At 33.8% G+C, this 27,389-nt stretch overlaps 2 protein-coding genes across 2 annotated transcripts; one reads left to right on the top strand and one right to left on the bottom strand.

Moving 5' to 3' along the window:
• Positions 1-1,181: 1,181 nt before the first annotated feature.
• Positions 1,182-4,342, top strand: LOC136232717 (ATP synthase subunit delta', mitochondrial). The gene is made up of 2 exons (XM_066022088.1): positions 1,182-1,576; positions 3,805-4,342. Exons 1-2 carry the CDS (start codon positions 1,310-1,312, stop codon positions 4,147-4,149), a joined length of 612 nt encoding a protein of 203 aa, XP_065878160.1. The 5' UTR covers positions 1,182-1,309; the 3' UTR covers positions 4,150-4,342.
• A 9,281-nt stretch (positions 4,343-13,623) lies between these two features.
• LOC136231906 (lon protease homolog 2, peroxisomal) lies at positions 13,624-26,773 on the bottom strand. The gene is made up of 17 exons (XM_066020928.1): positions 26,480-26,773; positions 26,223-26,341; positions 25,999-26,107; positions 25,652-25,821; positions 24,286-24,377; positions 23,038-23,217; positions 22,855-22,938; positions 22,076-22,203; positions 19,758-19,959; positions 19,460-19,666; positions 18,543-18,673; positions 17,723-17,936; positions 16,666-16,968; positions 15,746-15,940; positions 14,969-15,214; positions 14,283-14,384; positions 13,624-14,140 (listed from the first exon to the last, which is right to left on the bottom strand). The coding sequence occupies exons 1-17, from the start codon at positions 26,584-26,586 to the stop codon at positions 14,057-14,059; spliced, it is 2,673 nt and encodes an 890-aa protein (XP_065877000.1). The 5' UTR covers positions 26,587-26,773; the 3' UTR covers positions 13,624-14,056.
• Between the last annotated feature and the right edge of the window lie 616 nt (positions 26,774-27,389).

The raw sequence follows: 27,389 nt of genomic DNA, 5'->3' as shown, positions 1-27,389 counted from the left end.
GTTATGATTTTGAAGACAGATATTCAAAACAGTTTAAAGACTTAATTAAATAATTTAAAAAATTCAATAGAAAATTAATTAATTAACAAATAAAGGCTTAAAGAATTATTTGGTCCTTAGTAATCATTTGATCATATTTGGTTTTTGACCTATTTCATATTTCATATTTCATGTCAGGACTATTATCCCCTTAATATGCGGCATTATTTTGATACTGAATTTTATAGAATTTAGTTTAGAGATTTGTTTTTTTTTATCAATATTGATGTGCATTGGAACCACACTCTAAAAATGTTTGATATGGTATAATGTTTGAGATAAGATTGTATGTCAAGTATAATCTAAATTGTAATTACTGCAAAAAGGTTCAAGTTGAAAAATACATTGGTTTAAGCTCATTCTTACATTTTAAAGTTGCTGCTCATTAAAAAATGGTTTTAAAAATTCAAGTGGAGTATTATTAGGCTTGATCTAAATTTGTGAATGGGCTTCCTACATGAATATCATACTTAATAATAAAATTACAACTAAATCAGATTAGCAAACTTAATTCTGAATGTGTCTTTATTTTCTATGTATAACAAATGAAATATGATTTTACATTCTAATTTAAAAAATTTAAACTCCAATTCATAAATCATAAACCCTATACAATATATCCTAGTCCCTTAATTTATAAACTATAATTCTTAAAATTAATTAAAGTAATGATTTTATTAGGTTGACATAATTCAAAACAATGACACGACAATTGTTTAAAGTCTTGGACCATCTCCAACCTAACATCAAATTGATGTTGGGAAGAAGATTTGATGATGGTTGGCTTTCTAACTCATCGTCAAACCGTATTTTTATTTGGTCCAATTTGCTAGCATTAGGGATAAAGTTGTTATTGGTTATCAACATTAAATCTAAAATTGATTTATTTAGACGTTACGAGTAAAATTACTCATGTCTATCAACGTTATATGGTATTTTTGCACTTTATCCCAATAATAATAGTTTAATAATAGTTTAAGAATATTAAATTGACATTTTAGAATAATTTGTTCTATATTCTCGTTATTATAGAGATTTCATGATAAATAATATTACACTAAAAAAGTAAAAAGAACGTCATATTAAAAAAATAAATAAATAAAAGAAGAGAAATATAGAAATATAAGAGGTAAAAGTTCAGAATTGGGAAGAGCAGGAAATAGGAAATCATAAATTAACCAATTCCGCACTCTCACTGATACAATTCGACTCCCTAAATTCAACCCACAGCCAGGAACCAAACAGTCCGCCGCCCCTCACAACAGGAACCATGTTGCGGCAAGCATCGAGAATGTTGGGTCGATCCATTCGTCAACAACCAAGGATGATGGCTCGAGCCTTCGCGACGGATGTTCCAGCCACATCCACCGCCGATGAAAACTTTATCGAAGCATGGAAGAAAGTGGCTCCAATTATCGACCCTCCTAACACTCCGTCAGCCTTTATGAAACCTCGCCCCCCGACCCCCTCTACCATTCCTTCTAAGCTCACTGTCAATTTTGTACTTCCCTATTCATCTGAGCTCTCTGCTAAAGAGGTTTGATTTCTTTTTTTTTTTTCTTAAAAAAAATTAGGGGTATTTTATCTAGGTTTTGCTTGGATGCGGTGGTTATGGTACTTGATTTAATGATCTTCGTTTGATTATGTTAGTTTTTACTTGGTGGATCTGTCTCTAATTCTGGGTATATATATATATATATATGATTGAGGAAGTGAAGAGATAAACCATGTTATTGTTTCAATGGGTTTTAAATTTGATTGGATTCGGGTTAGGATTGTGATTGATCTGATAACAACTCTATCCAATTGTTTTGCATGATTACTTAGTATGGGCTTTTCGCCTTTTATCTTGATTTTGTTCAAATTTTGGCATTCTTCCTAATTTATGTGTCATGGTACAGAGCAGGCATGATTAGAGTTATTTGTGTGAGCATTTGGGCTATCTTCTAGTATATTCTTTATCTTAATTTCATATGGGTTTTTGCTTGAATATCCAGTTTTCAAGTTGATTAAGTTATACTATAAAATTTCATATCTTAATTTCATACTGTATTTTTGTTTAGTTGCATATAAAATGGAGTCTTAGTCAGGGAATGATAGTTTTTTTTTTTTTTTTGTGGTTCTCTTGATGAGTGATTATTCATTATAGTGTCTTAAAATAGCTAAATCCAATGATGTTCAACTACATGTATCTTTTATTTTCCAATGTTAAGTCTCTTGTGTTAGTCCTGGTCCTCTTATTGATACTTTGATACCTATGACAAAGGACAATGTCCAACTTCTCAAAGAGATCTCCTTTGTTTACTTTTCTTTTTTCCCCCACAAATCTTACTCTGGAGGCATTGGATAAATTTCAAATAAAGTTCTATATCCTTGGCAGCAAATTTGTACCTTTGAATTATGAGCCTTCATTTTTTTGATTCAGTCCGGACAGTTCACTTTATTGTTTTAAATTCCATGAACATTGTCCTAATATCTGGCTTACATCTTAATCATTTTATCTTCTTTATCATGACGGTTTAGCTTCTCTGCTCCATATGGAGAGGGAAGAAGAAATTGAGTCTTTTGTTTTCATTTGGGTATATGCGGAGAAGTTATGTGCCTTGCACACTTTATGTTGTCTATTCTTATTGATCCTAATAATATAGCCAATTTAAAGAATGAGGATGAATAGAAATTGATAAATTATCTCGCTGGTCCCGTGTACTTCAGCATTGGTCATCTTTACATGTTACTTTCTCTGTTTTCAAATTCTTAAACCTAGACTTAAATCTCTTTGGCTTTTGGCATGGGCTTACCCTTGATTAAAAGTAAACTAAAAAGCTACTGCTGACTGTTTTTGTACCTTACCTTCACAATTTAGAGTTCAGCTTATTATGAAAGAAACAATTATTATGAAAGAAACAACAAAGGTGCCTAATTTCAGATACTTGGTCCTTAGGTTTTGATTTTTGCTTTCCAGACATGAATTTGATCTGATGCTTGCATTTATTGTCAACAACATACAGGTAACAGGTGAATATTGTCAAACATATATAAGTTTTGAATATATGAGAGGTGGTATTTCTATATGGATGTTATTGTAAAATTGATATTGCACATCCTTCAGAAAATAAAGTTCAATGAATTGCATTTAAACTTTACATTGTGATCCACATGATTTTAACCAGGAAGTATTTAGATTTAAAATCTAGCATATTAAATAAAGGGAAAAGTACAAAAATAAATTTTGTAGTTTCACTCACTTGATTTAAAAGTTTGCAAATGCATGGAAGGAACTGTAAATTCCAGAAGGGATCAACTACAAAGAGACATAGTTGAAATGGAATTTACCCTTCTCTTCTGTTTAAATAGAAAGCGTGATCATGCTTTTCTCTTTTATATGTTGAAATTGCTCGATGAACTCTTCCACTTAGAAAAACAAATTATATAGAATTTTAAAAATGGTGATCAAATAACTTTCATTTTGGGATGGTGGCGAGGAATGAAAATAGAATAACATTTTTGTGATTAACTCATGCCTTTGATTGTAGATTTATGAAGCATTGAAATTAATCTTTTGTTATTAAATGTCTATTTTATATATTTGCTACTGATCTATCAGTAAGTTTGCGTCATAGTTTTTGTGTTCTCAAATTGTTATACTGTTCATGGTCAATACTTTAAGCCGTAGTCTTGCAAATGACCTGTTTGGTGGAAATAATTGCAATTTGCAATATACATCTGTAAGTGATGGTGGTTCCGGATTATTTACAATGGTCACAGGTTGACATGGTCATTGCACCTGCAACAACCGGGCAAATGGGTGTTCTGCCAGGGCATGTACCAACCATTGCAGAAATGAAGCCTGGGATCTTATCTGTGCATGAAGGAACTGAAGTGACCAAATATTTTGTCAGCAGTGGGTTTCTTTTTATCCATGCTAACTCCGTCGCTGATATAGTTGCCATTGAGGCTGTGCCGATTGATCAAATTGACCCGGCCGCGGTGCAAAAGGGGCTTGCAGAATTCACACAGAAGGTCAACTCAGCTTCAACAGATTTGGAGAAAGCTGAAGCCCAGATAGGTGTTGATGTGCATAGTGCTCTCAACGCAGCTCTCACAGCCTAATGTTGTTCTTTTTTCCAGTTCGTTTCATTTTTGTGCTTCATTGGCAGTTTCCTTGTTTATCTATTAACCGCCTATCTGAAGATACAGCTTTTGCTTTGATTCTGAGAAGAGGAAATAAAATCTCAGTGAACAAGAAGAGCTATGTTTCATAATTACATTGAAAAGATTATGAAGCTGCTTGCTATTTACATTACATGTTATTTGGTAGAGATTAAACTGAATTAAAATGTTGAGACTTAGTTCTGTTAATGGAGGATTTCTTTGAATCTAAGTTTTGATTCAAATAGCCAGTGTCATATGGACTAGGAAATTAAGTAGAGTACTCCAACTGCAAAAATTGCGAATGGGTCAAAGGAAGAGGAAATGGTACATTGGTCTAAATAAGGGTCAAAATTTAAGATAAATTTGGTCTAAATTGTATTTTTAAAGTATCAATTCAATAGTCTAAATATAATCAGTTTTAATATTTGAAATTTATATTATTAGTTTTATCTCTCTAAGAGCATCTCCAAGAGACTCTTAGTAAGCTCTCTAAAAATAATATAAATAATTGACTCTTAGTGATTTAAGAGTGACTAAGATATATCATCTCCAACAATGCTTCTTATATTCACTCCTTATTTATTATTTTATTCTTAAGATTATTCTTTATTGTTACATTATCAATAGTGTGAGGAGAGAGACACATCAATAATAAATTATTAATAAAAAATAAAGTTAGGAGACACTAAGAGGTGGAGAGAGACTCTCTATTAATAGAGAGGATGGAGAGGCTCTTAGTGATTTGAGGAGTCACTAAAAGGCTGTTGAAGATGAATTTTCATTCTCTCCTCAAATTTTAACTTAAGAGCCAACTTAAGAGGTTGTTGGAGATGCTCTAAAGATAATACTAAAAAGTGAATTCTCAAAAGAAAAAAAAAAAACTAATACTAAAAAGTGATGTATGTCTCTAAAACAAACACCAGAAAGTGAAGTGGGCAATGTTAATTCCTATTTTTTTTGGTAAATAATCAGCAGTCTATTTTCAAAATTATATTATCGGATCTTCAGATTCTATTTTTGTCACTTTTTTAGTCAAGTCATTCATCTTCATTTCTGTTAGGGAAATTTCTTTTTTAGAGATAAGTAAAAAAAAAAAATGTTTCATCTATTTATAAATAAAAAATGTTGTATTAGCAGTGTTAAAGCATTTCTATCCCTTTGCATAGCTTATATAACATTACCAATACTTGTGTCAATCCATCAAATTTGAGAGAAAACTTGCTTATTTGTAATAGGGGAGAGAAATTGCTAAAAAATAAAATATTATGTTTAATATTATAAATTAAATTTAATAATATAAATAATAAATATTTTATGTTAATTTGGTAGTTGAAAGTGGTGTGAAATGCAAAACAATTATAAGATGAAATGTATTTGGAAGTAAAATTGAGATTCTAGCTGATTTAACAATATGAACACTCACCTTATAATTATAATTGAAGAATAGAGATGCTTCTGGTTTTTTTTTTTTTTTTTTATTTTTTTTTTTTTATTTTTTTTTTTTTTATGTGACCTGTTGACTTTGATAACATCATGACATATTGACTCGTTAATTTTGATGATGTATTACATTATAAATATTAGTTTTTATTATGATGTGGTTAGGGGTGCAAGCGAGCCTTGATAGTTCGCAAACTATTCGAGCTCGGCTCGGTGAAAGCTCGATCAAAGTTCGGCTCGATATGTCTCGACTCGAGTTCGAGATCGGCTCGAGCAGTAATGAGCTGAGTCCGAGCTTCTTTAGGTTCGGCTCGAAAGCTCGCGAGCAGGCTCGATTATTTTTAATTACTATATATATTTCTTTATATATATTTAATGTATATTTCATTAGTTATTATTAGTTTTCATCACGATTCACAAATCAAATAAGATTTAGCCCATACAAAAAATGACACAAAAAAACTTAGACATTTGAGTCTTTAGCGAGACAATTAGGTTTTGATAAGGAATAAAATATATTACAAAGTTTAATATATATGTCATTGTTTGAAATTTTTCTCCGAGTTTGTGTTTTCCGATCACAAGTACTATATATTGTTTTGGAATCTCGACAATAACATGCTTGTTTTTCTTTATAAATATTTTAAACTCATATGGAGTGTGTTATAAGGCTTTTGTATTTTTTACGCTACTTATTCTATGCATGTATGATGGATTTGGTTAAAGCTCGTTAGAAGTTCGATAAAAGCTCAACTCGGTCAAAGCTCGGTCAGATTCGGTCAAAGCTCGACTCGGTCAAAGCTCGTCAAAGCTCGATTCGAGAGAGCTCGGCTCGAGATATTAACGAGCCAATACTGAGCCTACTTAGCGTTCGGCTCGGTTCGACTCGGTTGCACCCCTAGATGTGGTAAGCGAGAAAGGGAATGCATCGAGGTGGTAAACAACAGCAAAACAACTACATTTTTGCTTTTCTAGAATTGGTGATGCGAAAAAAAAATGTGTTAGTATTTTTTTTGGGTAAACTACAAATAAAACCCTTGTGGTTTCACTCATTTTCAGATAAAGGACTGTGGTTTACTTTTTGTCAAAACGAGGATTGAGGTTTTCAACTTTAGCAAAATAAGGACTTTTTCGATTGATACTATTAAAATCACCCTTGACGACTTCAAAAATGACATATTTTAAGAACTACTAATATTCTAAACAACTTTAATTCTTCAACTTTTTTATTTTGAGATTGTTTAGATGATGTTTAGTAAAGAGAGAGAAAGTTAATGTTTAGAGAGAGAAAGTTCTAAAAAAGATGATTTTTGAAAATCGAAAATGTAGTTGCATAAAAAATATGACATTAAACAACTTTAATTCTTGAAAATTTTCATTTTCAGGTCGTTAAAGATGTTTTTAATAGCATTAATCCAAGTGCGAAACCTTAATCCTCGTTTTGACAAAAAGTAAACCACGGTCCTTTATCTGAAAATTAGTGAAACCACATGGGTTTTATTTGAAATTTACCTTTTTTTTTTTTCGTTCATTGTGTAAAGGACATATTTTTTTTAAAGAAGAATATCACATTTCCCTAATACAAATCAATAAAACCACGGAGGATTTATTTCCCTCAAATATTTATGGTCAAAAACTAGTATATTAGATTTATGCTCATACCACAAATAGTCCATACTTATTTTTAGTCCCTAATTTTTGTTATTATTATAATAATGTAAGTCTTTATTTTTTAAAACATTATTTCGTGATCCATACAAATACAAATGCAGATATAATAATAGATTCTTGTTAGCTTTTTAGCGTAAAACCTGTTAATTTGATTGCAGCAGAAGAATAAACCAAGATTGTGTATTGCTGGTCACAAATCAATTACACTGAGACACACCGAAAGAAGATATTATTGAAACACCTTTTCCATAAGATTTTGATTTGACAAAATCATCCATGATTAAGAGGCAATTAAGTTTAAAATGCTTTGATTTAATTGTACTAATGTGTTTGTTCAATATTGAGTGCAAAAATATATATAAAGTAAAGACAGGACAAAAGTCAGCACAAGCAAAGCTGAGTAGAACGGAACTCAGCATGACAGAATGAAAGCTGAGTGGAGAAGAACTCAGTATCAGAAGTTTTCTTCTAAAAAGTTGCAAGAACGAAGCTGACTGAATTAGAAGACTTTTTCAGAAGCGTTTAAACAGAACGGAGCTGACCAAGAAGGAACTCATCTTAGAAGTTGAACATCCGAAGATAACGAATGAAGCTGAGTGACAGCCAGGACAGCATGAAGGATCCGTTCACTAAAGGACAAATTCTGTCAATCTTCTGCACCAATAATTGGAACCTCGAAGACACACAAAAGACTAATTCCAAGAAACATGGGTCATTGGATTACTGGTAAAAGACAACTGGCGCAAAAAGACAAGTCTGGTGCAATAAGACAAAACCTGACGCCTGAAGAAAACAGAGAAAGGGAATGGCGGAACAGACTGAAGCTGACCAGAATTTGTTCCCCAAAAGAGCCGTTTTGGTGTTAACGGTAACAACAATTCAAACGATCCAAATCTGCAGCTTTCTTTCTATAAAAGGACAATGAAGAACCTTGGATAATCACTAAAGCATCGAGAGAAAAATACAAAGAGAGAAAATCTTAAAAGCACTCAAATACAAAAAAAAAAATCTTACACCAACTTTTCGATTCTCTGTATAAATGCTAGATTGATTGTCTTGTAATCATCTAAAGTGTTCTTTAGTTGAAAAAGAACAAGTTTGTGATCAATAGGAATATTGAGAGTGTTAAGCTGAGTGCTTGGTTGTAAGCATTCAGTGGTAGAGAAATCTAGGTGCTGGGTTGTAGCACTTAGTAGGAGTTGAGTAGACGAATAGAGGAAGGTACTCTTGCATATTCAACTGTCTTGTAATTGGTTTGTGCTCTACCGTTAAATAGCTCAGTATTGGATTCAAAAAGCCCGGAGGACTCTGGGGACTGGATGTAGGCAGAGAGGCCGAACCAGGATAAGTGATACTGAGTAATCTCTAAACTCTCTCTCATATTGCATATGTTGTTTGTTTTATTTACTCAGCATATAAATTGCCAAAGCTGACCTTGAGTAAATAAGTGGTGCTGATTTAGAAGCTGACCTCCAAACGTGTCAATTCCTAACTCACAAGAAAATATCTTTAGTCAACATCTGACTAAAGCTGTCTTAAAATATATCTCACCAAGCTGACCAAAAGCTGAGTTAACAAACTCCTAAATTAACTTCCAGTCATTAAACGCAAAAAAAAATTATATTAGTTCCTAACCCCCCCCCCCCCCCCCCCCCCCCCCCCCCCCCCTTGGAACTAATTACTAGGGACCAACAGATATGATGACCCATATACTAAGAACAAATGACCGAGGGAGTATGAAGGGGGTTGACACACCAAGGGGAGAGAGAGCCACTTTTTTGCTTTTTCATATTATGTCATTATCAGATTTAGGGGGCGTTTGGTTCACAAGGGGTAAGGGAAAAGAAATCAAGAAAGGGAAACTAAAGGAAAGGAAAGGAATAAGTATTAATTCCCCAATGTGTTTGGATATGTTTAGGAAAGGGAATGGGGTAAAGGGAATCCAATTCCCTACATGGTTTGGGGTAATGCCTTAACCTAAAGTGGGGTAAACCCATAATCTAAAATGGGTAAAGGGAATGAGTTTTTTTTTTAAACAAACAAGAACAAATGGAATGAAACTCTCACATCCATTCTCATTCCTAAAGACCCCGAACCAAACACCCCATTAGAGTTACAGTTATAGCTGATAATTGGGCCATAACCTTAATTGCCCACATAACTCTAATCTCGCACATTTTTATTTACGGGCGGATAATATTGGACACATATCAAATATTCTTAACAGCTCCCACTTGCATATAATAGAACATAATTCTTCTCTTTCTTCTCATTCTCATTCATACTTGCAAATAGTTCATACGATGGACATGCCATATTTTTATGATGTGAATCTCACACTAGAAAAAGTTGAGATTGTATCTTTTTCATCTCATGATCGCTAAGCACACATGGTATAAAATCATGTGTTATGGCGTTTTATCATTTCTTTTTGAAAGAAATGCATGTCTCATTAACACAATGCGGAAGTATCAGTCTAGATGTGTCCAAACATCAAACCTTAGTCTACTGCAATTTAAAGAGTATTTCTGACTATAAAGACAGAAGGCCTTGTGTTATTTTTAACTTTTTCATTTAGATTACACGCAATCTTTATAAACAAATGCTATGTAGCATACCTATTCATCATTTTGCTCTTTAGTGAAATCACTTTCACAGTTCATGCAATGCGGTTTCTATTTTTGAACAAACTCTTCAAGAACAACCTCATTCTTCCATTTGTCATTACTTTACAAATTAAGGGTAAACACTTATATGAGTGTGATATTTCTCTATCTGGCATACAAAATTGTATAGCAACAAATATTAGTATTATATACATTCAAACTTTATTGAATGATCATGTTCTCGAAATATATAAAAAAATGAAGTATGTATAGATCTGACACAAAATCTAGAATCTAACATGTTTCGTATAAACATCTCTTGTGACATGTTTGGTAAGTGAATCTACTACCATGTCATGACTCGATACATCTTTAAAATTAACTTTTTTGTGCAATTAAAAAATCTAACAAAATCATACTTAATCTCTATGTGCTTTGACTTGAAATGGAACCTTTGCTCCTTACCAAAAGCTTATAAAAGATCGACTATCATTGTTAAACACTACAAGAGTATGTGGGGTGTTAATACTTAAATGGTTCATAAATCAATTAAACATACTACTTATTGTATTGCAAATGATTATCACATATACTCAACTGCCACAGAAGATAGAGAATCACAAATTTTCTCACTACTTTGTGAGCGTGGCATCTTAGCCTAACGAGAACATAGATAGACATGGTTTTTCTCACATCCAAATCTCCTTCCCAATCTATATTTGTGTATTCTCTTGGTTTAAAATCGTTTTAAATAACATAGAGAGTAATCTACATTGGCCTTAAGATACCTTAGTATTCTTTCTATAATAATCCAACGTGCTTATCCATGGTTGGACTGATATCTACTCACTACCCAAATGGTGTGATGGATATCGGGTCTTGTACACAATGTAGAATATATCAAACTAACTATAGTACTAGCATAAAAAAAACATTTCTCATACGTTCAACATCTTGTTGCGTTAAGGGACACATTTCGATATTAAGAGTCATACTCTTAGTTGTTAGGCTATTTGCGGGTTTGCAATCTCGCATATTCAATCGTTCAATGGTCTTGTTGATGTATGTATGTCTCTTGAGACAAGGTTAACAATTTCATAGAGTGATATCTTGAAGTCATAACTCTAAGAATATAAGTTGATTCATCTATGCCTTTTATTTTAAAATTTGGGTTCAAACTTTGATTTGGTTTATGTATCCAATGTCATTTCGAGTTATGAGGATTTCATCAACATATAATGGCAAGATGACAAATTTACTTATAGAGCACAATGCATATATACATCTACATGCACAAATACAAACAATAATTAACATTGATGATTATGGATAATCTACATCCATTCCATTGAGTCATGAAACAGAATTGACACCAACCCTAGGAAAAAAATTACGTAATTCCTTTAGATTGGCTTCTTGTTCTTTTAATTACATTATTCTTCATTTTATTTTAATATTTCTAATCTAGAGAAAAAATTCAAGCGAATTTGAAGGGATTGGGTGAAAAGAGAAATACAACGGAAGAATAGAGAAGACAATGACTTGTAAGCCTTATTTTACCATAAAATTCCAAAGCAATATAATATATCAAATATATAGATCGCAATATCCATATTCATCAACCATGTCAATAATCGACTTTAACTATATCTAATATAAATAAAAATATAATTTAATCCACTATATATAATTTCTGCCCTCACTTTCCAATTGGAACCAATTTCCCATTTTACTATTTTGCCCTTCATTCTTATTTCTTTACGTGCAACTCATTAAGTTCTTAAAGCAGCTAGCCGTAAATGTAAACTGCAAGTCTATTTAATTTAGAATTGAATAGAAATTAACTCTTTAATTTCATATCTATTAATTTCCCAAATTAATCAAACCAAACATATAACAGTGTAAATACACCAAATTAAGAAAGATGTGTGTTTCTCCCATAGAGTCATAAGAAATCAAGTTGATTTTTACCTTTTATTTTTCAGTGCCTAGTTGCAGTATAGTATAATCTGATCCTTTATCAACTACATCCAAATGAATCATGATCATGGAAAGTTCGAAATCACATATACATAGACATGTGTTCACTTGTATAGGTCAAGTTATTTAAAATAGATAGATCACATGGAAATTTCATTTCAACCTTTAATTTATAACCTTGTAGGATTTAGAGAATGTCTTTCACAAAAAGCATGTGATACATTTCTCATCTTTCGAGAGTAATGAATGTTTTATCTGTCATTCAATTATCTTGCAATTACTTATGTCGGGTGCATAAGAAACAAAGTCAAAGTATCACAATTCATAATTCAAGATCGCAATGCTGATTATTTAAGTTTGAGGATCATGTATATACTATCACCAATGAGATCTACCAATGGCACTAGAAGTATTATCCATATGGGACCTCATATTGGATTTCCAATGTGTATGAACTCTTTCCTATATATCTATGTAACTATCTAGTGTCTATATATCTATAGCTTGTGAGATCAGCAGTTTGTCCAGGAATAGAAAACGTTGTTACATACAAGTCTCAACGATATTATAATGGTCTTATTATATAATGTTTGATTTGGGATCATTTAAAATTATTATCATTATAAGTTTACATAAAACTTCATTTCATTTTACCTTGTATGAACAATCTATATGTTGATCATGATCTATGGACCTTTTATTTTAATTTAAGTTATATGATAAAAGATATATGTCTTTTAATAGCAATTCATAACTATTTGATAAATCGAACAGGTACAAAATGAAGGCTTCATTAATAAAATATGCTAAAACATATTGTATTTAAGACACTACATCAACAAAGATCGGATGTGTTGCTGACGTGCCAGGGCAGAGCTAGCCCAGATACCGAAGGAGGGGTACCACCCCCTAATAATACACTATTTTGATTCAGTTATATAATTTGAATATTTCAACATCGTTGGATTGATTTGAAATGTATGTTTTGTAAAAGCTCATATATTCAAATCCTATAAAGCTCTTTATTCTATACAACGTTTATTTGCTTGAATTTATTTTTAAATAACTATGTTACCATTATTAATTTGTTTAAATTAAATTTGTTTGCAGATTCTGACAGCCATTCAGCCTATCCAGACTCGGTTCTAATGGGTTGGACAAGAAAAAGATAACTTTAGGTCCAACTTAGTCCAATCCCGCTAAAGCTGCCTATATTTAGAGCAGTCCTGGGTTTTATAAAAATATTCGCCCAATTAGTTCATTTCATTTCATCAATCTGTAAAGCATACTGCAGCAATGTGCTCTCTGCTTTTGGTATCATTCTCATAAATTGAGGTGATTCAAACTCTTAATCAACCAACATGTTTCCTTAGTTATTGGGCTATAGATTCAATTGCATTCAACTGTTCTTCCAGTAATTTTACCATGTTTTAGCTACACTTTAATTTCTAATTATCAAACAAAGAACTTAGAAATTATCATATAAAAAAATAAAAAACATCATAAGACGTTAATATTTGAATTTTTTTTGTTTATCAAGTATAATATTTCAATCCAACACATCCGACACATTAAGCTCCCCATTTCAAACATTAAGCGTCCAGTCACCAGAAGAGTTGAAGACTCATTTCGTAAACATCGGTCTACAATTACATTTTTTTATGAGTTGGCAACACAAAATGATAATGATAAAAGACGCAACAATTAATCAAGTGGGCAGAATTGGCTTACTGAATTGAATAATATATCATTATTATTATTATATATGCATATATACATGACATATTGATCTGTGATGAAACGACACAAGGGAAAAAAAAGTTAAACAGATGAGACAGATAAGACACGGAGCCGGTCACTATAAATACAGCAAGATACAAGGGAGTGGGCAGCGAGGAGATGGCGTTGGATAAGGTGTGAAGAATGTGCATAATTAGTTTGATTTCCATCAACAAAAGTATGTCTCGTTTCCTTGTTGGATTGGAACACAATCTGCTTGTTAAAAGACCCGATTGATCTTCGCGTGTTGCTGGAGATAGCAGCTGAATAAAATGAAATCGAGCCGTGCAGTTAATGTGATGCCTAGCCTAGCTAAACAAACTCATCGGAGGAGGAGGACGAGAAGGAGATTTCGATTAATAACCATTGCCTTTGCCTCTAGGATCTTGTCATAACTTGGAGTGTTGTTTCCATGGGCAACCACCTTCAAACGCCTGCTCCAACACATCTTCCATTCGCTTTGCTAGTAATATCTGTTAAAAAGAAATACAACATATACAGCTCAAGCAAACATCATAACAGATTGCAGTCTACCGTCCAAATTTGAAGTTCCATGACATGGAATAAGTGAAGAACTATTGCATTATTATTTTGACACAATGGTAGCTTGATTACCTCGAGACTGCCAAGCACAGCTGCTGGTACTTCAACCAAGTCCTTCAAATTTCTCTCTGGCAATATTACTCTCTTTATACCATAACGGTGCGCTGCCAATACCTGCAAGGAAGGACACACCATTTGAGTCCAAAACTATGGCATGTGCAAGCATGTTCTAAATACCAAGTCAGTTCCAGGAATTTTACAGTTAAGGCCAGTTCCAGGAATAAATATAACAAATTTTATGGAAGTCAGATACAATAACTGATTCAACACGGAGGACCATTCATTTAAGTGTGCATGTTGTCATTAAAGAGAAACACTCCACAATGGTAACAGATTATGCCATCTAAAATCTTTGTTGCACTCGTTACCATTTTAGCTTCTGAGTCTCAACGAGTTCATCCATTCAAATGATCCAGCTGGATTGTAATTATGATGCAGAACATGTTCCTCAACCCAAAAACTTCAGTGAGAAACCCTATATGATTCGGCCATAGCTAGGTAGCATATTCAATTTCAATTCCATCCAGTGCAAATTTCATTGTGAAAACCATATAACCAGATATACAGAAATATTAAATCATCACACCATTTTACGACTGCATGAAAATTCAGCTCCACGAATAATATGTATCAAACGAAACCAACAAAGTCTGGTATACTAAACGACAAAGGTAGGTATTCAAGCAAGGGAACATTACCTTATCCTTAATACCACCAACAGGGAGTACAAGGCCCCTCAAAGTCATCTCTCCAGTCATTGCTGTATCTGCTCTTACTCTTCTTTGACTGAACAGTGAAACAAGAGCTGTTACAAGTGTCACACCAGCAGAAGGCCCATCCTTGGGTACAGCCCCAGCAGGGAAATGTATATGAACATCCCGGCCCTCAAGGAGACTGATCTCCTGACCAGCTGCCAACTTAAGATCTGTTGCCCTAGACCGTACCTGTAGATTTCAGAAACTAGTTTCAGACTTACTTTTCCAGGAGCTGAAAATGGTGTGCTTTGAGCAATGAAATCTCACTTCATGAGAGCACTTCACTGTCAAACACCACTATCTAAACGTATTGGATGGTAAAACCAATAGCAGACAAGAAAATATCCAAGCATAGAAGATTAAAAACTCAAACATACATGTCTTTTTTTCATATAGGGATCATACAACTATGTATTTATCTAATAAGGAAAAGTGAGAGCGATCGACTCAACGTAACTACCATTGCCTGTTCCTCCAAATTGACAGTGTAACAGTATTTCTTAAAACTTAAAATCAGCAACCATCAGAATCTACTAAAGAATTATGAGAAACAGATACGACAAAATAGCTAAATTCGAATCTAACTTCTTACACAAAACCATATTAAACTTGATACACATTTCCAACTGCAATTTGCAATATTTATTATTCTAGCATTTTGCATAAGCAGCAAAAAGAAATTTAACACATTATTAGTGATATATGAAAGATATAAATTACCCAAGTCAAAGCTATTTGTGCCGATTCCTTTATAACATCACCAAGTTGTCCAGTTAGATGTAATTCACCCTTCCCTGCCATTGCTGAAGCCTCTACAAACTGCACTTCACCCCCAAAGGCAGTCCAAACAAGCCCAACTGATATACCAGGACTTGCAACACGCTCTGCAGCTTCTTTATCATCAAACCTTGGTGGCTGCATTACAATATACAAAACCCTCAGAGATGTAAAACTAGGAGAGACTCAACCTACTGCTGAAGTAACCATAAACCTAAGAATTAGTTATTAAAAGCTTGTTCTGGTTCCAAGAGCAAATCATGCATGAGAATCATAACAACAAGGAACCAGCAGCTCAAGCTATGTCCAACATGCAACAGAAGGTTGTTAGAGACACCTTCTGGCCTCCTTCTATGCAAGGACAAGTTTAAGGGAGAACCTGGACAAACTACAAGCCCCACTTAAAGGGAAAGAATAAAACATACTTTAAATACTTTCCTCTATAATACTATTTTCAGGGCTATGAAAATTAAAAACTGGTTCTAAGGCGCAATCTTGTACATTACATGTAGAAAAAGAGAGATATACACATATAACATGGAAAATACTTTGCAAGTCTCAAGATGTTAATAGGCATTTCACACACTGTGGGCCGTGAAAGAATGCACTTCTAAGCCAACTATAGAATCACAGCTGGCATTTTTTGTCCTTACTCTATATAGAGAAGACAACCACAATTGTGGATATCATCTTTAATATTAATGAAATCTTCTCACCCTATCTTCTTCTCTTCCTTCTCATCTAAATTCTCTCAGAATTATGACGCCAGAACTTAGGTTCTGACATATTAAGACACACTTGAAAGGTGGAAGAGGATCAAGTACCAAAAACTAAAAGGGTAAGCCAGAAAATAGAATTATTACCCCAAGTACTTTCTCGAGCATGTCTTCATCCACAACCAAAGGTGAGGCAACTCTGAATGAGTTCGAAATCTCATGATTGTTATCATTCATTGGAATGACTTCCATTTCCACTTCAGCTCCATCAGCAAGTCTATTCTCCAAAAACGGTGGAGCCAGCCGGTCCATATCTTTGCTCAATGGGACAGCTTGTTCCAGTTCTGCAAATCTTACAGCAGCAGCACGAGCCAATGCAGCTAAGTTCCTCTCCAGGTTCCGGACACCAGCCTCCCTAGTATACCTTTGGATGATAAGTCTAACCGTAGCCTGCCACATAAAAATAAAAAAAATAAAAAAATCAAATTAATAATTCCAGCGAAAATATCTGTTGAAAAAGGGTATACGAGACAGAACCAAAGCACTTCATGTATGGACTTGAAAAGACAATAGGCATGGGAGGCAAAGATATATCTTAGTTAGGATAAATGAGATCAATAATATTTTCAAACTCAAGAGTTGGACAGTTAGCTGCTTCATGTACTCAGACCGCCATATCAAAACTGAAAGCAAAAAACTGGGGAATATTGCTGATAATTCTTGTGAACCATGCTAGGGAAAAATATTAGATGAAACAATTTTGGAAAGAGATAAAATCAATGACTTGATGAAAGACAGAAAAATATCAGAAGTAACTCTACTTTGTCGCTTTGGTTTCAAGAAGTTTGTAGGAATAAAGGGCACAAGATGATATGATCTACTAATACATAGGAATAGCACATGAACAGAGAAAGATGAACAAAAAAGAAAGCTGTTCACAAATAATGCATCAATCACACATTCAAGACCGATCAAAAGTATTTTCACTTTAAAAAGTATTTTCACTTTAAAAAGGAAATAAGATCACAAGAAAAAGACGAGAGTGAGTGCTTCAGCAAATGCCTATCGAACAAATAATTGACACGCTACATAAAATGTTCATAGCCTTGACTAAATCTAGTATAATATGCAGCAGATATGTTTTAGCTAGGAAATACAAATGATATTCTTGATGATAAAATCCCGTATTTTATTCATTTACTACCTCCGAGATTTGAAGAAACTCAGAGCTTAATCCATGCTGGTCCAAAACTCTTGGAATCAAATGCCGCATAGCTATACGAAGTTTCTCTTCAGGAGTATACCCAGGGAGCTCAATAACTTCCATTCTGTCCAAAAGTGGAGGAGGAATAGGCTGGGCCCTATTTGCAGTAGCCACAAAAATCACCTTTGAAAGGTCAAATGGAACATTCAAATAGCTATAGACCTTCAATCAAGGATTTAACTTCTGATGCGTTGATGAGACCATTCAGACATAATGATACTAGTGACCAATTCAAATAAGCAAACCTCAAAAATAAACAATTGTAGGTAAGCATTTCAGAACGCATTGGTTTTGTGTCATATGTCTGAAATTGATAATCATTTCAAAAGATGAGGTAGAAATTGATCCATTAAAATGTGTTGGCTACATTTAAAAATTCACACTAAGGTAAAAATTTCATGATAACGAAAAATACTATTAACTTGACATTGATGTAATGTAACCACCTCTCATCATCTCAAACTTTAAAAACCTTACCCACCCAAAATAAAATATTACACGATGATGTCGTGTCTTGCACCATGTCTCCCCAAACAATCAGAGCAAAGCAAAGCAAATAGAAAATATCTCTATAGAAGATTAATAACTGGAACTTTTACAGTTTTAGCAAAACTCTAACCGGGGTTAAAGGAATCAAAAATCACTTTCTGTAAGAAACAATAATAAGAGATGTGTCGATTACTAGAAGGAGCAGCCAGTATACGCATACAGTCACCTAACAAGTGATTGTCACAAGACATTGTGATGGAAAAAAGGATACTGATCATTAAATGCCTTGTTCTGCTCAGGGTCAAGAACCTCTAGCAGAGCTGAAGCTGGATCCCCACGGACATCAGAACCTGTCTTGTCAATCTCATCCAGTAGCATGACTGGATTGCAAACACCTACTTTCTGAAAGCCAAAATTCATAAATTCACAAGTCTACACAAGCACCAAATAGACATGCGTATAGAAATAAGGAAAATTAGTCGTCAGCTAAAGATATACATTAAATAGCGTGCATAATCATCAGAAGGAAAATCCAGTATGTAACGCCCCTGGTACAGCAATGGTATCACAGATGCTAGCAGAGAAAAGATAACGAGACACTTCAACTGCTGCATATGGTTTAAGGATAGAATTTATGGTGTATTTCTGAAACCAGCATGTCTATGACTCGATAAAAGACCAGATAGCTTTGTACAGTACTTCAGCAACATGCAACATTTATACACCAGTTCCAGTAATGTATATTCCTATACATGCATTTCCAGTAATGTATATTCCTATACATGCATCTCGCAAGAAAGGTACCGTGAAAGAGCATCAAAACAAACAAAATGATTATAATCAACAAGAGCTAAAGAAGCTGTACAGATGAATATTGAACAGGAATTCAAAATTTGAGTACTGTACATACAAGGGAATACATAAGCAACAAATCACTTAAAGGCACAAAGTTATAGGCAATTTATTCCAAATTCCTACATAAATAAGCGACCATGGGGGAAGTTGTAACGCATTTTTCACTGCCATGTTCTTTTTCAATAGAGAATCTACTGAATCTCCCATAAGACCAAAACAGAAATCCATCAACTGAACATATAGGCTCATGCCTTCTATAATAATGCAAAAAATAAAGGTGCAGAAAATTTCAACAGAATTGGAAATAAGCTATCTAATGAAAGCACTTTCTACCTTTAAGCCATCAATAAGACGCCCTGGCATGCTACCAATATATGTTCTTCTATGCCCTCTAATATCTGCCTCATCCTTAACACCACCAAGGGATATCCGAACAAATTTTCTGCCCAAGGCACCAGCTATAGATGATGCTAAGGATGTTTTCCCAACACCTGGGGGACCAACAAAACACAAGACAGGACCTCTTGCATCTGGTTTAAGCTGCAATGTAATTGTTTCAATGCATATAAATATTTACTTGAAACTTAAACGAGTATTAGGGACATTAATGCAACGAGGAGAATAGGTCAACCTTGCGAACAGCTAGATATTCAATTATTCGTTGCTTGACTTTGACCAGGCCATAATGATCACTGTCAAGACGTTCTTTGGCAACTTTCAGGTCCAAATCATGTTCTTCACTCGCCCTTTGCCAGGGAAGATCAGCAAGAAGCTCCAAGTAAACCCGTGAACTATTATATCCAGGTTGCTGAGGTTGCATTTTCTTAAGCCTCCTGAAATGCATAGAAAAAACATAAATGCCAAGAGGATCAAAACATCTTGTTCCATCACTTGACAAAAGCACAAAAAAGCAAAGAAATTTAACAACAAAATCTAAGAAAGATTGCCTGTGGAAAATGTTTCATCTGAAATTTACTTTCTAAAAAAAATGAACTATTATTTATTGGTTGGAATAGTTAGAAAAAGAAAATAATAATTTTCTTTCACTGGAAACCATGAAGCATTTAGGATTGTAAGGAATACATATTTTTAATTTGCATCAAAGAAAATCACATAAAAAAATGGTAAGTTGTGGTAGCTCCTTGACCCACAATCCAGAGCGACAGTTGAGATTAAATAAAAGTAGGAATTGGTTGGACTACAGCTTCTGACACAGTGATCTCTTCTCATGAATTTATTCTTAAATTCACTTATTTTCCCATCTCAAAAAGAAAGCATTACAATTTCCCAAGACAAGCAGCAATCCAACACTGGGAAATGCAGAAAAATGCTTTTTCAGGAAATTATTTTCCACAAAAAGAAAAAAGGAATTCCACAATTCTCATTCACATAAAACGCTACACCACTCAATAAACATGTCCATTTGATGGTAGGGTATGGACTTGATTCATTATAAGACTACCACTCTATGCACAAAGGATTCATCTTCTGTCTTCATTGCTACTTCCTACTTTCAAAGCAAGAATTAGCAATCAACCTCGGGATTAATAAAAGTTAATGACAATTAGTCATTAGGCATAGTTCCTTGGGTCTCTTGGGTTTTAACCCTTCCCTTGTTAAAAAAAAAAAATCATTAGGCATAGTTAATAGGCATGCTAATAGAGCTTCTACTGTGAAATAACACTTCCCAATATCGACATAGAAAGTGTTTCTTTATAGTCTTCTTTTACTTTCGCCTCCTAACTTTAGAAGAGACCCTGATATTAACAATGAAAAGATAAGACAACACAAGACAAGACAGCCAAAAAGGACATAGGCTACAGTTTGGCACTAGAGAATCTTAAATCAAACAATGACATCCAAGGCAACTAATCTAACCAAGATGCAGTCATTAGGAAGCCCTTGACCTTGAGAGTACCCCTCAAAATGACACCTAATTTCTCATATAGGTACACCCAGAACCCAAAAAAAGTCACAGATCAAAAACAAGAACAAGTTACAGATTGTGATAAATAGATTTCTGAGATAATTCTTGCTTGTATTTCTCAATGGAAATGCCCCAATATATATACAACTGAGTTCAGTTTAGTAAGGACAGAGAGTCCGAAACCTAAACCAACACAGATAAGGAAAACCAAACTAACTCTACCTAGGAGAACCGAAACTATACAGAGTTCTAACTAACTAGGTATAAACCGTGTAATATAAACTGAGTAGGAATAACATCCTTATCACCCCCCCCCCCCCCCCCCCACCCTCTCCCCTCAAGTTGTACTGGGGGAGACTGCACTGTAAGCTTGTCAGTTTTCCTTATCACAGATGACTCCAACCTCTTTCAATTGACATCACATTAGAAAAAAAGAACCTCGGTAACCCAGAAGACCTGTTCAAGAACAAAACATGTTCCAAGTGTTCTTATGCAGTTGTAATGTCTACATACACACAAGTATATATACACAAATACACATGTATTATATGTACATATGCTAGTTGTCGAGATAATAGCAATATAAACATGTATTACTTATATATATATATATATGTATATACACGTATTATTATTATTAGGTGTATGTTCACTCACATTTGTATATGCATGATAAAATTTAAAGATATTAGCAATATGTATGTTGAAATAAATTCTTAAGAAATTTGTCCCCGAAATGTCAAGTCCTAACATATCCATGTCATGTCAGGCGGATGTTATCATGTACAAGCTTCATTTCAGTAATGTTTTCTTGAAGACCAAGCCATAATCAGACTCGTTCTGGACTCGTGGAAATGCAATCCAGAAACATGTAAATCACAGTATTTCTTCATTAAAACCTCCATAAATAATAATAGTTTATATCAGCATTGTATCTTCTAAAATACATGGCTAGATGAGATACAACTAATTTTCCAGTAATAATTAAAGATGTCATAAGCAGATCCCATCCCAGTATATACCTTAGCTCCCTCTGGGCATGCTTCCAGATATTTGAAGGCATCCCTACACTTTGCATTTTTCTTTCTAAGGCAGCCACATCATCTTCATCATCATCATTGTCACCAAGCTCCTCTTTTATAGCTCTCATCTAATATATGGTTACAATAGATTAGACATAGAATTAGAGCAAAGCAGGTGAGAGAGAAAACAAAACTTATCAGTAGAAAAATTAAACACATATTACCACAAACAGAGGTTTTCATCTCATGACTTAGACATAAACAAACAATTACAAATAAAAAGGAAGCTGAATATATCCCCATGTCCAATGCCCCCAAGGAAAATTTTCAGTAACAAAGCCTTCCTCCAGACCAAACACATTAATTTGAAAAAACATGACTCAGTGAGCAAGTACTCATGCAAGATGTTCATTGCCTTGACATCTTTGCTGCAAATCCCCAAACTTTTTACTCTGAAAATAATTTTTGTCAGACTGAATGATAAAGTATTTTGAACCAGAATTATTGACATGTTCATGGCTTCATGTAACAAATTGAAACATTTAAACATTAGAGCTGTAATCAAAGCCAGACGAATGACATAAGCTACTTTTTAATATATTATCCTAAACAAAATTGCAGTACATGCACATTGTTAAGTCCCCAAGCCAAGCCAAAAGGACAAGAAAAAGAAGAGCATACCTATGGTTACCCGCAATCCATCTAGGCAGTTTAAACATACTGAGGTGTCTTAATATTAGACTGACATTTTAAATGACTAGACCAGAGTTGGTACAAACCTGCTGCCGTAGAAGAAACTCTTTCTGGGATTTTGATAATTGACCCTCAACTTTTTGTGAAATTTTCTCTGCCACACGTATTGACTGTCATAGGTAGAAATCATAAGACTCGTTATTAGTGCCAGAAGAACCAGCACTAGAGTGACACAGTAGATGTTAACAATCATTGAATACATAAATCACCTGCAAATGTCTGTCAACCAACTCTGTTGCTTTGGACAGCCTAATTTTTAGATCAACTGAGTCTAACATAGATAGCTGCTCCTCAAAACTCATCTCGAAGCTAGCAACAAAAATATCTGCCAATTTGTGAATTGGAAGTGTTTCCAAAAGAACTTTTGTCCTTCCTCCAGTTTTTTGCTTCTAACATAAGGAAAAAAGCATTGTACAGTTATTTACAGAGAACAATATAAAAAAAATTACATTTTTTAAATGAGCAAAAAAACTTCTAAAATTTCCTACATATCCTTTTTCCCATTCACCAATCAATAGAAGTGAATACTAATAGCAACCAGGGAAATAGTAGTTTTCGGTGTGTGATTGCAAAGTCTACCTCCATATTCATAATTCCCAAATAAGTCCTTTCTTTTGTGGCTTTTCCATAACAATATAAAGATGAAGCAAGACAAAAACCAATTGAATTCATTGCAAAGATGATTGTAGAAACAGTAAGAGTTATCAACATATCATTTCCCATATGCATATAAGAATCTTCATGTAAGGGATACATATTTCACATACTGCCTAGCTTTCCAAAGTAATTAAATCCACAGTTTCTTTCTATCTGATCTATCATATCTATTTTAGGTTGGAAGCGCCCTTTATGCTTCCTTTCATGACCAAATTGTGCTTCTACATTTACCAAACTTATAAAACCACAGACATAGGAATAATACAATTCACAAACCATTAGAAACGTATTAACCATAATGGCCAAATCTCCAATAATAGTCATGTTGAAACTCATGCTGAAAAAAGAACTCTTTACACAGAAAAGAACTTACCAAAAAAAAAACTCTTTGAAAATTTCCACATAAGCAATCATACAGCAGGCCATGAAAATCAAATATAAGTAAGATGGTTCATGATTTCTATAAATATTTAAATATTGAGAATACTAATGTCTGCAACCATGCTACATGTTAACAAAACAAAAAATTTGATAAATCTAATAAACCAAATTTCTATGCATAAAATGAACTTATGATAAAAAATCAACCATGTTCCATATGTATCCTGATCATAAACATGCTTTAAGAAAGCAGAATAACAAAGAAATTCAGATAAAAATTAAGTCCAATTACCAGAATATATGCATACCCAAGAAAGTCATTATAACAACCATTACTAACAATGGCATGGTTAACATGGATGCAAAAGATGGAATGGTAACTCCTCAACTAGATTGGGGAAAAAAACACAACTTATCACCTGTTCAAGAACTGAAATAAGTTCCATGGCAGTTGCCTTAAATTGTCGGGACAATGAAACAAAATCAAGGTCTTGCTCCACTTGGTCCATCTCTATTAAGATTAGACAATAAGAAATTTCAGTGAACAGATGAATGACACCTTCAAGCTCATTAGCACTATACTTGCAATATACTTGATTCATCTAATGAAACACACCCTATAGTATATAGGGTAGATACTGATAAACCATAGAAGTTAAATGTGAAGTAATTACTGGTGCATGTTGAATCTATTTATGTCGTGTGGTTATACTTAAGCCAGATGTCAATTCATAAAATCCAGTTTTGTGCTTAATGACACTCAACCATTAAAATATCCAAAATTGAGCTGCTTCAATCCATGTGCTGCAAGTACTGTATTATGCATGAGATTCCTTACATGCTTTGGAATTGTATTATGTATCCTGCTAGATATCAACACATTGTTTTATCACTCATAAAAATAACGACAATAAGGTCTAACAAAAAAGAAAAGCCAAATGCAATTCCAATCATCTCAGTTTTGGCAACCCAATCTTAGTATTAGCTCGAATTTGTATCCATGTCGTGAAATTGACATAAAATATTGTGTGTATTGACCATTTTAAGTGTCGTTGAAACCAGCAACCATCTTAGTACCTCTAATAACTAATTCACTATCTGTAATCCTTTTCAATTGTTATTACTGCCATAATTAAGGCATAAATGATTGAATAGAGCAAGTTAAAAATCAAACTAGATTATATTCAATATCCCTCAAATATTTGAATTTCTTCTGCTATCAATATTGAAGATTTCCTTAGGCCAAGTGACACCACCAGTGATGGATCCAGGATCCACTGACAAGGGGGTGCTCCAATACCCTTTACCCTAAAAAAAAAAGCTTCAAATTCGAAATAATATCTTGATAAGAGTTTGTAATGAATAAAAAATGGGACCAGGTGATCTGGTCAGATTCACATACGAGAATATTACAGTGACAAAAAGGCAGAAGGCACTGTCTTACAACATCTAACTGCCATTAGGACAGGATACTGGTAAAACTCAGAGTAGAAATTGGTTGGAAAACAAGGTTGTGATTTATACTTTTATGTGGTTTGCAATGTGAAAGGTATACCAACTTCGGAAACATTTCATCTCATGAACAGAAGTTAAACATTTAATACGTTCAAGGTGGAGCAGTTTAATTATGTGTTTGTCAATGTATATAGAGACGTGTGTCTAGATACATTGTCATTTCCTTCTCCATTTCCCTCAAACAAACACACTAAGTAGTGGAAGAAAAACTCAATGAAATGCTGAATGCATTAATTGTTTATAGATGATATAAGTTGATTCAAAACTAACCAGTCTTTGTCATCTCAAGGGAAGATATCCTTGCAGTGTAATACATCCCTCTCTTGCTCAGCTCCTGGACACTGAATCTGCATAAGCCTTCGAGAACAACTATGTATGTCACTCTCCCACTGGGTTTCTCCACTCCTCTGGAAAGATGCAAAGCACGAGCTGCCACTCCCCTAGAGTCAACCACAGAAAACATGTCAGGGTCTAGAGCATAGACAAAAAAAGTTTAGAAACAAAAACACACAATGAAGAATTCAAAACAAGAAATTTCTCTGTGGGACAGAAACTATCAATTGAAAGCAATAAAGATAAGTTGAAACTTCTAGCACACAAAATGATTAAAGGGGAACCTGTTATGCCAACGAATAGCTTCCTGCTGATTTTTCCCGTCAAGCTTAAGATTATCAGAGCTACCAACTTGAAATTTGGGGCTTTTCTCCCCTGAATCATGTCCAACACCTAATTTTCACAAATTTAAACATGAAAGGAAATATAAAAACTTAATTTTCAATTCAAGAGAAACTGAATTCAAAGGAGTCCATGGCACCAGAGCACAACAGAAACCAGTAATTACCTTGAGTTAACAATTGACCTGCAGACGCAGCATCCTCAGCTGCAGCATCCCGAACAGGTAAAATGCCAATCAAACCCTTCTCCTCTCGCTGCCATAGCTCTTGCTCGACCAATTTCACACTAAAGCAAGAAGAGAACAAAATCAGCGTTGTCATTGATGTCTCAGAGCAGAAAACACGCAAAGAATCAATTATGAATCATCAACCGTCAGCAAGAAACAATAGTAAAAGGTAATTGATTGAAAAAATAGACAGAAACCTGTTAGCAGAAGTGCAGCGAATCCTAATAATGGCGCCAGGCAAAAGAACTTTATTCCTGAAAGGAAGGATCGCCAGCCGACTCGGTAGCTCAACCGATTCCGCCATAGTTGATGCAAATTACAGACAAAAAATCGCTTTCAAGTATATGTGTAGAAAGAGAAAGAGAGTTGAGTTATCTGTGTTTATTTATATAAGTACTGATGACAATAAAGAAGAGCGGAGAGAGAGAGAAGGGCGAGGAGGAGAATAAGATAAAGGTCAGAGCAAAGAAACAAGTTGAGAAGAAAGAGGTTGTTACTCTTGTTTCATTTTATTCGTTACTATTTTGTTACAGCAAAACGACGTCGCTTTCCTGCAGCTCCTCCACTCAGTCTGAACATATATCAGTAATTTATCTTTTTTTGAAGATTTAAATTGTGGATCCGGCGATGATAAGTAATTTGGTTTTTTTTTTTTTTTTTTTTTGAAGTAAGATAAGTAATTTGGTTGGAGACCGAAAATAGAGCAGAAAACATTACAGTATTTTTCTTTCTATGGTTTTAAAAAATTTATGTTTATAATTAGGGCAGTTCAACTGTTTTTATCTGTTATTTTTTTTTTTTAAGAAACTATTTCTAACTTTTTTATATCTTGTTTAGAAGTAAAAAATAAAATGTAGTGATGAAAAATGAAAACAAACCCTAAATTATAGATGACAAAAGATATTTTTACTGAAGATATTTTATTTATTTATATTTTTATGTTAATAATTCTTTGTACCTGGTAAGTTATAGGTGACAAAAGATATTTTTACTCTAATCAATAATTTATAAATTTTAGTGTTACAAACTTTTTGTGTAAATTGAAAAAATAAATAAAGAAGAAACAATGATTAAATTGGAGACAGTTGAGTGGTTAAAGGTTTCAAA

This window comes from Euphorbia lathyris, chromosome 6 (genome assembly GCF_963576675.1).
Source record: "Euphorbia lathyris chromosome 6, ddEupLath1.1, whole genome shotgun sequence".
Classification (NCBI taxonomy): domain Eukaryota; kingdom Viridiplantae; phylum Streptophyta; class Magnoliopsida; order Malpighiales; family Euphorbiaceae; genus Euphorbia; species Euphorbia lathyris.
Note: the sequence above shows the minus strand (reverse complement) of the source record. Positions and strands in the feature narration are given on the sequence as shown.